At 39.1% G+C, this 15,142-nt stretch overlaps 1 protein-coding gene across 1 annotated transcript in view; it reads left to right on the forward strand.

Moving 5' to 3' along the window:
• The window catches only part of LOC126185438 (33 kDa inner dynein arm light chain, axonemal), a 58,348-nt gene that overhangs the window by 23,191 nt on the left and 20,015 nt on the right, over positions 1-15,142 (forward strand). Inside the window, exon 2 of the mRNA XM_049928130.1 lies at positions 8,239-8,409. Coding sequence (XP_049784087.1) covers positions 8,239-8,409 — 171 coding nt within the window. The remainder of the gene's footprint in view (positions 1-8,238; positions 8,410-15,142) is intronic.

A 15,142-nucleotide genomic window follows, 5' to 3' on the forward strand; every position in this document is an offset into this window, starting at 1 on the left:
GCAGTGCATTAGACCACGTGGCTAGCCGGGCAGGCTGGAGTTCTAGTAGCTTAATTTCTAATTATGCTACATAAATATGGCCAATGGCTTTGCCACAGTGGTAACATAAGTTCCCGTCAGATAGCCAAAGTTAAGTGTTGTGGAGCATGGATAGCCCTTGGACGAGTGCTGTTGGCAAGTGGTGTGAACTCCAGTTGAGGAGTTACTTGACTGAGAAGTAATGGCTCTGGTCATGGAAGTTGACAATGGCTGGGAGAATAGTGTGCTAAGTACATGTGCCTCCATATCTGCATCCAGTGACACCTACTGTCTGAAGATGATATAGTGGTCATTCGGTACTATTGGGCCTTCTGAGGCATGTTCATATGGAAGAATAAGAGGTGCATAAATACGCAGGAGTATCAAGTCTTTCTCACTGCAAGTTGAATTTTATGGGGATACTTCCTGGTTTTCAGGATTATAGAGTGTACTTGAATGTTCTAATTTCTGTAGACCTAAATGAATTTCCTTTGCACTCAGCACTGTATCAGATGTGAACCATCTCAATGGTAAGGTGGTCCCTTTCTTTAGATTTCCTGGCAATCAAATTTATTATATGGCAGTGGTGTCACAGGTTTTGAATGTTGTTCCTTTATGAGGTTCTTCATGCAACCATGTAGATGTAATGTTGTTTGTTTTTTGCCTCTACAATTAAGATGGAGGCAATGTGTTGCTTGGCAGTCCATGTTTAGGCTTCTTAAATCTAAAAGTATTATATTCTTGTGTTTTCCACAGATTCATTCCAAGTCACTATTAAATTTAGTAATTTTCTTTATCGATATTTTCCACAAATTCATTCCAAGTCACTATTAAATTTAGTAATTTCTTTATTGATACTTGATCTACAGTTACAAAGATCATTTTGTTTAGATACATTAAGAACAATTACACTGGTATAGTTCAGGTCACAAAAGTATTTTTTTAAAACATTTCTACTGCTGTTTTTCTGTTGTTACTGTAGATACCATATGCTCCACTGGAAAGCACCTAATAGTCTTAAATACATATTCTTGTTGACTGCTGAGCAATATTTTCTGTAATAATACTACTCAAAACTTGTCATTCACACTTTTGTTTAAATTAACTGGGATTCTTCTTCTGTGACTTCCATCACTGTCATTTCAGTAGACTATAATGTCATCATTGAGTAACTATGTGATAAATTGTTTATGTGTATCCAGAACATTAGAGGTCCTACTATGCTTCCATGGGACACACCTGATGTTACTTTCATTTCTGTGGTATGTTTGCTATCCTACAGTCAAATATTCGTTGAGCCAGTGATGTATATTACAATCCATACAGCTGAATCTGTGCTAGTAGTAACTAATGCGATTTGGGGTCAAATGTTTTTTGAAAATCGAAGAAGATGGAATCTACCTTTTCACCTGTATTGGTTGTGTGCAAAATGTCATGTATGAATAAAGGAAGCAGTGTTGTACATGAGTGGTATTTCCTTAGTCTGTGCTGATTCTTTGAGAGAAACTGGTTTTCCTCCAGAAATCTCATAATTTTTGAGCGTAAAACATAGTCGTGGACACAACAACTTTGCATCATCACCATTACATGTTCTCTGTCTCTGTGCCATGCCATGTACTCTAGCCATTACTTACAGTGGCAGCTGGTAATGCAGGGGTGGGTGCCACATTGGCTTACTCTTTCTGATTGTGACTTCCTAGAAACTTTATAAGTGCAGAAGACCTTCACTATCACTTATTAATGTGATAGTTGTCATGTTTGTCTTATGCTACCCATAATTAACCCTGTAGTGGCTACATAAGCTCACTATACCTAAACTAACATGAAAATCAATACTAATTGTTGTATGTGCATTCTGAAGTGTCCAGTACAGACATACACAGTAGAAAGGTGCTATTGGCTGAAGTACCACATGGTACGCTGCAATGAAGACCAGTGTAGGCAGTTACAAGTTGTGAGAGAGCACAAAGTCTCATCCATTTTAGTTACTTCCACCTCAGATTCAATTAGCAATAGCCTAGTTGATCAGTTTCAGGCAAGAAAGAAGAGGGTATTTCGGTATTTGGAGATAATCTGCTGACAGCTGCAAAGCTGTAATCTTGGACAAACAGTTGCTGCAAATGACCAATTTATGTTTGACAGGAGGTATGAAAACTTATGTTATGTACTTGCCTGCATGTCTGGAAGAGCAGACACTCTTGACAATCCAGAGCTTTACAAAATACTTCACAGTTTATTTGTTCACTATGAATTACATGACATCAGCTCTATTAAGTATAGATCTACTGTCCAGCAGTGACATATGAAAATTTTTACCATACTGAGACTCAAACCTGAATTTCATGCACATCACTAGTGATATCCTAAATCTTCAATTCAGAAGTGTTATTTTATGTTACTCAAGGAGCGAAGAATGCTCAGCTGTTCGATGAACTAAGGAGAGCAATACAGGAGACAGAATAGCTTTTGATACTATCACAAACAGTTAAGTGGGTGTTGCAGAAGCAAAGTGAATCTGTTGAGAGCTTTGTAGATAGAATATGAAAAATTAATGTTAATACATACCTGCTGACAGATAGTGATGAAACAAATAATGTCATCCTGCTGGAAGTGGATCAGAGGGTGCTATACTCATTTCTGTGGGGGCTGTCACATTAAGCATCCAGAAAGATGCACAATAGTTTCCAAAGGACTTGGCTGAAGCCATAGGCATAGTGATGGCTTAGGAGAAAATAGATGTGGTAAAGAGACTGTGATAGGAGAAATCAGATGTGAACTGCTATTGTTGTAAATGTTCAGGCCACACTCAAAGAGACTGTCATTAGTCACATTGTGAAGATTGTGGAAGTGAATGGTTTTGTGCAATGCCATCCCAAATGATTCAGACTGCCACAGTAGCTTGTAAGGCACAGTTACCCCATGGAGAGACAGAAGTGGAAGGATGCCCACCTGATATCCTCGCACTGCAACCCTATTTCCACAAAGAGGGTCCACTCGGAATATATGCTTATATGATCCAATAGCGGCTGTCATGAACTGGTACAGACAGAGGCTACCTAAGAATACATAATGGTTGGAGCTGCAAGGTAGCAACATATTGGTAAATAGTATGATTTTTGATATTTCAAGGCCAACTTTCCACTTTCCTGCTACCACAAACAGGAGCCACAATTTCAAACATAACATACACTTTACTAAAGTGGCCTAACAAGCCTTTAGGCATGCTACCTGCTCAGAACTCAATTTTCCTAAACAGTACCGTAGAACTGAACCTCCTTAACTATCTGGATGAGTTAATAGCTGTGCAGAAGGACGTATTAACGTAGAGCAAATGCTTCAGCACATGCAAAAATATAGCAGTAATTATCACCACAAAATGTAAATAACATCAACCCCAGCTATGTGATACATGTCATTGTGCACATTCAGCTCTGAGAAGTACTTCACACCAGTCACTCACTTGATATGGGTCATCTTGCATAACTACTGCTAGATGCTGCCTCCACTAGCTGTGGGTCTATGGGCTGCATCTAGTCCTGATATGATGTGTGCTGAACTGGTGCCTTCCAGCTGCCAACTTGTGGCTGACTTCATCTGATTTCAGGGCACCTACCAGGGAGTCCATGGTTCACAGTCTGTGCTCAGGCAACCCCCTTTGCACCTGACTTACTGCCGAGCCACTGCTCGCCCTGCATTCATGCACTGTGCTACCACACACTTCACCTGATGCATTTCCCTTATTTATTTTATGTATTTTGGTGGACATTAAAGTTCACGCTTACATTGTAATCAGTTTTTTTCATTTTGACAACATATAGAATACTTTATAAGGAAATTGTCATCATAATTGAAAAAGTTTTACTTGTCTCACAATGGTGATCTCAGTGTCAAGGCTTCTTCCTTTGTGTTGTTGTAACCTATAAAAATATTTGGTCCTGGGTTTATCTCAGTGACAGAAACTAAAACATTATGTTCCTGTTGTCCACATTCTTTTATTGATACTTGCTTGAAATGTGACTATTGATTACATCGTAATAAATACTTCTTGAAAAATACATCACAGAACTGGTTTCCACCATACAAAGAATATAGTAATCTGAAAAAGCTCTACCATGCTAAACAATCTGATGCCATGTAACAACCACTTGAAACTGTCTAACCCTGTCTAATGCTGTCTGACTGTCTGGTCATAAGCTGAGAGCAATGTGTATCAAACTCTAAAAAGGCACATCCCACTCTTTCTATTATGAATTAAGCTCCCAGTACCTTCTAGAACAGGAGATAGTTCAAATTAGTATTAACATAACTTGTAATTGAAATTGTGTGTCGGTTTTAGCTTATATTTTGTCTTCTGTAAATAATTATTTAAGTGAAGATTTATAGGCCTAATGATTAATGACAAAGGTTGCAAATTTTGACAATATGAGAAATATAATCTTCTTTTATTTTATGAATTTGATTTCTTTATTGATAGTAAAATTAATGACATTATAAATTCTTAAAGATAACATTGAAAAATACACATTATTGGACCTAACGTAAACTTCATTTCAGATCATACACATTTAAAATAGTGACTACTAATTTTTATGGTGAAAGATAATATATTGAAATACAAGTAGAAAGATATATTCATGGAAAAATTGTATTTCACATTTAAGAAACTTTATAACCTTTCACAGATAAGAAATAAATAATTTGTGTAATAAGGTCAACCAAATATGGCTAAAATTTAAATGATATCGAACATTTCATTACTTGAGCAGAAGTTCCGACAGGCTAGATTCATTTTAACCAGTGAGCCGCAGATGCTGCATTCTACCTGGAGGTCTAGTTTGCATCCATGCCTCCTGCACTGGGCCCACCACAGGCTATTAGCTGGACATACATTTGCACCATAACAGTGTAACTGGATTACTTAAGAATTTGCTGCTCCAGTGTGCCTGTCACCTGTCTCGCCTGATGCAGCTCTACATGCCTACTGAGGAGCTTATTTGGGCTGTACCTCATAGTTTGCCTCTCTGGCTTGGCGATTCTGTGCCCTGGCTGGCTCCTGCTGCCATGTGCTGAGCTAAGCAAGCACCACTGTCCTTGAAACTTCATGACAGATTAAAACTGTGTGCCAGACTGAGACTCGAACTCGAGACCTTTGCCTTTCGTGGGCAAGTGCTCTACCAACTGACCTACCCAAGCACGACTCATGACCCATCTTCACAGCTTCAGTTCTGCCAGTACCTCGTCTCCTACCTTCCAGACTTCACAGAAGCTCTTCTGCGAACCTTGCAGAACTAGCGCTCCTGGAGGAAAGATTGCAGAGACATGGCTTAGCCACAGCCTGGGGGATGTTTCCAGAATGAGATTTTCACTTTGCAGTGTAGTGTGTGCTGATATGAAACTTCCTGACAGATTTAAAATGTGTGCCAGGTTGAGACTCGATATTGGGACCTTTGCCTTTCGCGGGCAAGTGCTCTACCAACTGAGCTACCCAACCACGACTCACGACCAATCTTCACAGCTTCAGTTCTGCCAGTACCTCATCTCCTACAGGCTGTGGCGAAGCAATGTCTCCGCAATATCCTTTCTTCCAGGAGTGCTAGGTCTGCAAAGTTCGTAGAAGAGCTTCTGTGAAGTTTGGAAGGTAGGAGATGAGGTACTGGCAGAACTGACGCTGTGAAGACAGGTTGTGAGTCATGCTTGGGTAACTCAGTTGGTAGAGCACTTGCCCACAGAAGGCAAAGGTCCTGAGTTCGAGTCTCGGTCTGGCACACACTTTTAATCTGTCAGGAAGTTTTATATCAGCACACACTCCAGTGCAGAGTGAAAAATCACATTCTGGACCACCATCCTTGGCTAGCCCATGCCACTGGACGCTGACTGCAACAAGGCAGCACTTTCAGCTGTTATTTGAATGCTTATCAATAAACATATTGTTGTTTCTCAATGCCTGTATGAATCCATAATGACCCAATATCAGGTTCTACATACCTGCTGCCTTGGCAGACATTCCTGCATCATCTTCCCAACCTACAGTGAGGCCAGTAGCCTGTTGAACCACCATGAGCCACTACATAGAGTTGGGGAGCTTAGAAACAGCTTTAATCACATCTGTGAGAGTGACAGTATCCAATGGAAACTACATTCCATATGGAGCTCAGCACCAAGCAGATCTCTAGCACATTTATCTGTTGGGTTAATTGTATACCTCAGTTTGCTTACTGAATTCAGAAAGTAATCTTTTAACCCATTTGCTGCTTCAGACATCCTCTTTGGATTCTGTGCTGATGCGGCTGTTGCTATCGCTGTAATGCTTGCCCAATTCTGGTGCCTGTGCTGAGAGACACCTTCATGGCCGATATGAAATAATTATAATCTGATTTTTAAAAACCGTTAGGTGAAAAAATTGGTTTTTGCGCATCGTACAGTCTAATGTCTTCACCCAATAAATTACTGAATTTCTTTTCTTATCCCTCATACATACTGTGCTGCATCAAATTAAGTAAAACATTGTACAAACTTTTTAAGGGTTCACTGAGGTAAAAGTGCATTACGTAAACTTTGCACGTGGTTGATTTTACTTCATACATGGCTGTGAATGAAATACAGATAAGATACTGAAATTTTATTTACAGTTGAGAGCAGAAGGATATTTCATTTCACTCTCAAGTTATGGGATCTTACATCCAAAGGACTGCAGCACATGATGCGGCCATTCATGTCCTTGCGCATTACGAATCATGTGGTCATAACAGCCATCATATTTCAAGTATTTCAATATATCAAAACAAGGTTTTTTTGCAAATGATAACATGCAGTGAAGCTCATATATTGTATGAAAAATACTCAAAACCTTTTTATTCAGTGAGACAAGGAAGTAATACATATGTGGCAGTGAGAGGTCAGTGGTTCAGGATGCATTCATATGTCCATAGTACTGTAGGAAAATCCAAGTGGCATGCATATACACATCCACAACACCTGGGGAACAGCATAGCAGGATGTGTGTACATGCCTAGAGCAGCAAAATGTGTGTGTGTGTGTGTGTGTGTGTGTGTGTGTGTGTGTGTGTGTGCGCGCGCGCACACACATCCATGTGTGCAAGAACGAGAAAACGATGGTATGTTGTTAGACACAATGAAAAAAATGAAAATGAAAAACACACAGATACCTTAGGTAAGTCTTTCCACTCCTGGGATTGGAATGACTCCTTACCCTCTCCCTTAAAACCCACATCCTTTTGTCTTTCCCTCTCCTTCCCTCTTTCCTGATGAACCAACCTTGGGTAATGGAAGTTTGAAATTTGTGTGCGTATTTGTGTGTTTTTCATTGTGTCTATCAACATACCATCACTTTCTCGTTTGGTAAGTTAAAAGCATTTTTGTTTTATATATATATATTTTCACACATTAATGTAATAATAATAACAAACTGTCCATTCGCATGAATGGACACAGGCAGACAGTGTTTGTTGGCAATGAGGATCACCCTGTGGCTAAACATGCCTTGGTGCACGGCCAGCAGATCTTGGCACAGTGTTACACTGTCCAGGTTATCTGGATACTTCCCACTAACACCAACCTGTCAGAAATCCAGAGATGGGAACTTGCCCTTCAGTATATCTTCCCTTCCCGTTACCCACCAGGCCTCAACCTCCGCTAATTTCAAGTTGCCGCCACTCATACCTCACCTGTCTTTCAACAACATCTTTGCCTCTTTACTTCCACCTCGACTGACAGCTCTGCCCAAACTCTTTGCCTTTACAAATGTCTGCTTGTGTCTGTGTATGTGCGGATGGATATGTGTGTGTGTGCACGAGTGTATACCTGTCCTTTTTTCCCCCTAAGGTAAGTCTTTCCGCTCCCAGGATTGGAATGACTCCTTACCCTCTCCCTTAAAACCCACATCCTTTCGTTTTTCCCTCTCCTTCCCTCTTTCCTGATGAAGCAGCTGTTTGTTGCGAAAGCTTGAATTTTGTGTGTATGTTTGTGTTTGTTTGTGTGTCTATCGACCTGCCAGTGCTTTTGTTTGGTAAATCATAAAAATTATGTAAGTTAAAGTCATGAACTCTGCTTGTTAGCTGACTGAATATTCACCTATATCAGTGACAAGCAAATACACATTTTGCAACACAAATAGACGGTACACACAGTACTGATCCACATGATGAAAATGGAGCTCTATGTAACTCTGTTATATCTGCAATGAAACAATTTTTTTTTTCAGGCATGGGAAGGAAAGTCTGCATCTGGCATTCTGTCACCTACACAGCCTGCAGGAAGAGCAAAGTCAGCTGTAGCACAGAGCGCTCAAAGTGTTAAGGAAACAGAAGAAATACTTAATGCCATACTACCTCCTCGGGAATGTGAGGAGAATGGCCAGCTTTGGAGACAGCAGGTTTGTTTCTGTAGCCAAATAATGTTAATCTTTACATTTGTAATCAAAAGTTTACAATATTCAGCACAAAAATTGCTTTCCTTCTTAAGTGACCTGTATTTCCAAACTGTAAAGAGCTTGTTAATTAGTACACATCTTTACATGTCTTTTAACTCAATGTTAACAAATTATTACATGAACAGTTACTTAACCTAATTAATGTACTGATCAGAAATATTGGTTTGATGAAGATGTATTTCAGTATCTTGCAATGAACATTAGAATTTGTAAATGAAAAACATGCATAAGCAATATTTCCCTTTGTTGCATTTGTTTATCTTTCTCATTTCTATGTATAGACTGGCAGTATATGACATGTAATATTAATTGTGTTATAGAATAAGCAACTAGAGTAATTACTGTACGTTTATACAGGGTGAGCTTTAATAAAACCAACAAATTGCAGGGATGGATTCCTGCCTGGAAATGGAAGAAAAAAGGTCCTATGAACATGTGTCTGGAAATGTATTGTTGCTGCAGTAGATGGCACTGATGAATGAAAGATTCTGTGACGACATGCCATGTATTCCTTGTGTTTTGCAGGCTGTGTGACTGACGCAGAATACTGTAAGCAACAGAATGGTTTGTCGGTAAAGAGGACTGATGACAGAAATCCTGTAGAGGGAAATATGCAGCTGATGATGCTTGCACTCATTGCTGGTGATAGGGAAAGTAGTGTTTGTCATGCAAGATACACATAATCATACTTTGGCTTACCCCCTGTTGGTGGGTCACTTGCCTAGAGTTTGTTCTAGGGTTCATCTCAATATCCTGTCAAACCTGGTGCTTCAAATCTGGTGTACACACAGTTCGCTGCCTCCCTTCACATTCATCTGTCTGAAAGGACCCATGATCACACAAATACGAAAAAAGAGATTGAAATGTTGTGTGATGTGGTTGGTGTCTGTGAGGGTACTTGTTTGGGTATATCTGTACTTCCTCTTGACCATTTGCACCTGCTTGGCCATACACAAACACCGTCTCAGATTGTTCCCAACATGAATACTGGACCATTCTGCTGCTTGAAGTATGCTGAGTCAATCACACAGTCTGCAACACACAAGCATCACACGGTATGTGATCAGAGGAACTTCCATTCATCAGCACCATCTATCGTGACGACAAATTTCCAGACACATTTTCATATGACCTTTTTTACTTGCTTTCCAGCCAGGAATCCATCCTTGCAGTCTGTCAGTTTTATTAATGTTCACCCTGTATAAAGTACATTGTAAAACTTTATGCCCTGGACAAAAAAAAGTGTAATAAAATTATATATGCAGGATGTATGTCCTCTCTAACTCTGGCACCTTCAAGAAGTATGGTAATGCTTATGTCACAAGGAAATCGTTTCAGACAAGGTTTGTTTGTCTTCAATAAGCCCTATCTACTTATGTTAGCAAAAGTCATTTGAATGGTATATTCTAAAGTATACAATGGTCTCAAAGATTTTTAGAATAAGATTATAGTAATTTAATGCACCAGAATAGCATATCTGATGAGGCAAATTCATTGATATAACTATTTTGAAGGTCTGCCAATACAATTGTGTTTGATATGGATTTTTTTAGCCATTTGAATGATGTGTTAATACGTATTTATGTCACTGTTCATGGAAAATAGAGGCAAGTGATAAAATTGTGTTTATGCCCTTCACACTGCAGAGTGGAGTAAATTTCCAAGTGGTGAACCAATCAAACAGCTATAGAAACAGCACAAAAATTCCCACATTCAGTGTAATTTTATTCTGTGATTTCTTGTCATATTTGCCAAAAGGTTATTTTACTTAATCTTTATCATCAAGAAGCTCTGCTATTTTGATGGGAAAAACTACCATCCCATAGTTTTTGTAGATTTCAGAGTTTTCAAGTACAGTTTTAATTCATATGAAGAAGTAAAATTGTTGTGTATGAGGCGGAACTATGGGCCTCATTGAAAAAGGGTGACCCAGCTGAATCATGCAATTTGACTCTTAGTCTGATCACGAGGTGTGGCCATTGCACGCGTTGATCACATAGGCTGATGTGAGGATCAATGAACTATACTTGACGGGATGTATCTGGAACATCTTAGGTGATTAGAAAGTTAGTAGACAGGAATACAATTAAATACTTAGCTTTAATTCAACATCAGCGGTGAACTTCGATCTTGACTTTGTACAATAATATTTACAAGTGCAGTTATAGACTGAACTGTGAATACTTATTTACAATTATGATTGCTTCACACATATAGATCAATTGTCAATGCATAAACTGTATGTGGCACCTGGCTAGGTCGTAGCTACTGACTTAGATGAAGGCTATGCTAACTAGCATCTCTGCAATTGAGATCTCTGAAGCTATAACCAGTGAACCATTCCTATTAAAGTCGGCTGTAGAATTGGACAGTGCACTAGCTTGTCTCGTAAGACCAGCTGAGTGGCGGCGCTCGGTTTGCTAGCATCGACAGTGGCGACTCACGGGTCCGATATGTACTGACAGACCGTGGCTGATTTGAAGCCTACAAGCTAGCCAGTGTGGTGCCTTGCAGTGACACCACAAAAATACTGAGAAAACAACCATTTTTGTAGTTCAAATAACAGTAGATTTAACTTGCGCAACAGATATGTGCTTTTACTTGAGTCATGCCTGCGTGTACCAATAATATGTTGTAAGAATAATAATAGCAATAACAATAACCTGTTTTGAGGTGGACATCAATGATAGAGGGATATAAAACAAACTGTAATTCAATTATTAATTGAGAATGGCTGTATGTCATAAATACTGCTCATGTAAATATGGATTCCATGAGATACCAAAAGTATTGGGGAAGCATCCTCATCCATGATCACTGAATTACCACCCATGTTATCATTGCCAAAGAAAGAGGGCTGCCTTTGTGCAGGAGCCAATCTTTCATAAGTCTTGGTGAACGAGTGTATGCTGAGTGATTTCCATGTGGCATGAGACTATGATCTGGGAACACGGCGGCACCCAGGGCTCATAAAAGTATTTGATGTGGCTATCAGGTTTGGCGTCTGGTAAGGAAGAACAAAACACAAAACTCTCAAAAACCTTGTCCTGAGGTGCCTCAGTAATGAGATTACAACCAGTTGCAGGGGCATAACTGGTCAGTGAAACTGCAACTATAGCAAACAATAAGCATTTCCCTCTTCGAGAACAAACTGGACAGTACTGTACGATTAGTGTGCTTCACACAAATGAATGGCTTCTATGTCACATTTTTTAAAAAAAGTTAATGACATTCTGAATCACTGGTGTCCTGGCTTTCCACTTCTAGATTCTACTGAATGTTCTCAGGCAGACTTCTTATAAAGAAGAAATGCTTGTCAACTCATCTAAGTATCTTCATTAACGTATCAGCTTTTCAATTTCTTTCATAAAGAATTTTATCATTCTTTGTATATCTAGTCTCTATGTTTATCCCATTTTGATTCCTACAATACTTTGTGTCTTCCAAATATATGTGTTGAAATCCCTTCCCAGAATTATCATAGCTTCCAAAATTATCATTATTTTTACTTGCAGAGTCCAAAGTCTCCCCCTAAAACACTTTACAAATTTTATCTTTATCATTAGTGTCAGTTATAAATCTAGCCTTAAAACCTTGTAAAATATCAGTTTGTAATCGTGACAATTCTGGAATGGACGAGATGTAACCACACCTTGATATTCATTTTAATATTCCAATTTCTTTGATGTGCATCATACCATACAGGATATTCTTGGAATTGACATACATATCAAAATACATCCTTGTGAGAATGGAATCTGTCATATTGCTGCCATTTGACACTAGGACATTTGATGATGCCTTTGAATGAGTTAAAAGACACAGGATCTAAAGTGATTTCATTATGTAAAAACTGTAGGTTAGTGTGCCATTACTTTGATTTCATTTATGTAACTATTGAGGAAGACATTAATGGTTAATAGATCAGTGAAAAAAACCACATGCAGCTGAAAACGAGGGCTTCACTTAGTGAAACCAAGTATTCAGTCATGATGTTCACCCTTTTAATCATTTGCACATAATCAAAAGCATTTATTCTATCCATTGTATTGAGGGTACCTTTCTTTGACATGGTGTTTATTTAATTTCAGTTCTAACAAGAAAAAAGCATGTGCAGTGTCATTGGTATCTTACACTGTTTCCTTGATCACAGTGATTTCTGTTAATGCAGTAATTACTCTAATCTTTTAATCACTCCATCCTTAACTGAAAAAAGTCTCATTGGGTTCAAGCAGAGGCAATAGATGAGACTACTGAACTAGTCAGTTTGCCTTTGTACCTCACAGAAGAAATTTACAATGTTCATTGTGGTCACTTACTTCAGAAACTACAACTGCTAGAGTAGAGAAATGGGTAAAAAAAAAACAGTACAGCAGTTGGTAAGCATTTAGTCCCATAATAACACATGAGCAAAATTTTGGAAGCTATGTGCTATCAGAATTTACATATTTGAAGCACACAGTAAGCAATGCATCACTGCCCTCTTTCTAATAAGACCTTCGGAGGGCTCTCTTGAAAGAGAGAAGTACACGTATCGACAGTATTACAGTTCCCTGTTGAACCATTTCTAATTATATTTTAGTTTGGCTCTTGTGAATGTGCAAAGAAGAGCAACAACATTGGTCCAGGAAAATTTTGAGTAGTAAAGTAGTTTTACTGGTGTCATAAGTAGCCTAATGTGGGACTAACAGTGATTAGAATGAAGATTCATAGATTCATGAATTTCAGTATTACTTTTAACTGCATTGATTGACATAAAATAAAGTTCAATGTGATGGTACAGAGAAGTTTCCAGAAGTTTGATCATTCATATAATACAAATGTGCTTCACTCCTTCATAGTTATACATAGGAGTGAAACAGATTACCAAAAGAAACCTTAAGTCCTGATTTTGGACACTTACAGTACTGCAGAAGAAGGCTGAAAATGTCAGAGTTAATGGTGAACAGAATTAATGAGATTAGTGGCATATACTCATCATCTAATCTGATTGTTCATGTGTGTAACAAATGTTGTGTGAGGAATAAGTGCAACATCAGTTCATTTGATCATGGCGAGTTCATTGTTGTCCCACATATGGGACATGCCATCTCAAGGTCAAGCAGGCACAAGACTTTTCATGTTTCAAAATGTTAAGGATGACAACAAGTGAGCAGGCATTCTATCTAGATCTACATCTTCAGTGCAGGGTACAAAATGTATCTCATCTAATTCATACCTATGCTCATGGCATACCTCATGACACAGAGATTAGCAGGAGTGCAGAATGGTTACCTGGGCTGATGGATCATGTATACATTGGTACACCCTATTGCCAAAGAACAAGCCATTAAAAATTCTTGGTGTGGTGAATCCCTTGTGCCAAGGAAATATAACACCCCATTTTCCCCATACCATGTTTGAAGGACATTACAAGTTAGAGGGTATTTTCCCTTCATATCACTTGATCCAAATGAGATGTAGCACATCTAGGACAGCACCTAGTTAGAAGCATGCATATTGGGCCCAAATTCAACACTTCGTCCTGAAATGTGGGTGGCAGTTCAGTGGTCATGGATGCGAATGCCTCTCCAGTTCCTTTGGTACCTCAAGAAATCTATTCCATGATACGTTGCCACTGTCATAAAGAAAAAATGGTTTGTTACATATAATCAGATACATACCTTTCTTCAGTCAATTGTGAAGTAATAATAATATTTGTAATGATAATAGTGTAAGGAGTGTTCAAATTAAAAGGTATGAAATGTCATAACAACCAAACCTGTTGAAATCTGCATACTCCACTGTGGGATAATGTAGTGAGATATCTAGAGATATGAATGTAGTGTCCGGTGTGGTAGTGCAAATGCATGGGCATATGACATAGGAGAGAAGCAGGCAAGTGTGTGTTCTGTCTATTTGATGTAGCAGTGCATGTGAGAATCTCATGGTGTTCACATTGCAATGATTGAGGATCAGAAAGGTGTTATCAAATTTCCAACAAGTCAGTGAGAAAGTGGAATGGCCATTTTCGTGGAGGCCAGGAGTGTTTGAGTGATGACTAAGACAAGGACAGGCAAAGACGGTAATCATGGCCAACCTTATTGACAAGGTGAACAACCTCGTGAGAAGCGATTGGCGGGTCATAATGGAAATGTTGGCAGTGATGGTAGGGCCAGTGTTGGAACTATATGGACAGTTGTGCATGACAGGTTGGGTTACTGGAAGGTACACATGCAGTAGGTTCTGAAGAAGCTCAGTGAACCACAAAAGGAAATGTGCATGAGGTTAACACTGCAACACCTGTTCTGGTATGATGAAACCCCCCTTTCCTGGAGTGGATTATCACCAGTGACAAGAGCGGGTGACTTCACTTCGAGCCAGAGACAAAGTGGGACAGTATGCAATTGAAGCAAGCGTCATCACCCCACCCCAAAAAATTGAAAGCTGTGCTCTCAGTAGACAAGGTGATACTCAGCATCATTTTCAACATCCAAGGTCTTCTACTAGTTGAATTCCTTAAGCATGGAAAAACCATTAATAGTGATGTGTATTATGAGACACTCCATAGCCTACACAAGTCGATCAATAGTAAATGGCCTGGGCTGCTCAAGAAGGGAGCAGTTCTACTCCATGGTAAAGCACATCCATGTGTGTCCAATGTCACACAGTATATAATGGCCAAGTTCAAGTGTTA

This window comes from Schistocerca cancellata, chromosome 1 (assembly GCF_023864275.1).
Source record: "Schistocerca cancellata isolate TAMUIC-IGC-003103 chromosome 1, iqSchCanc2.1, whole genome shotgun sequence".
NCBI lineage: Eukaryota > Metazoa > Arthropoda > Insecta > Orthoptera > Acrididae > Schistocerca > Schistocerca cancellata.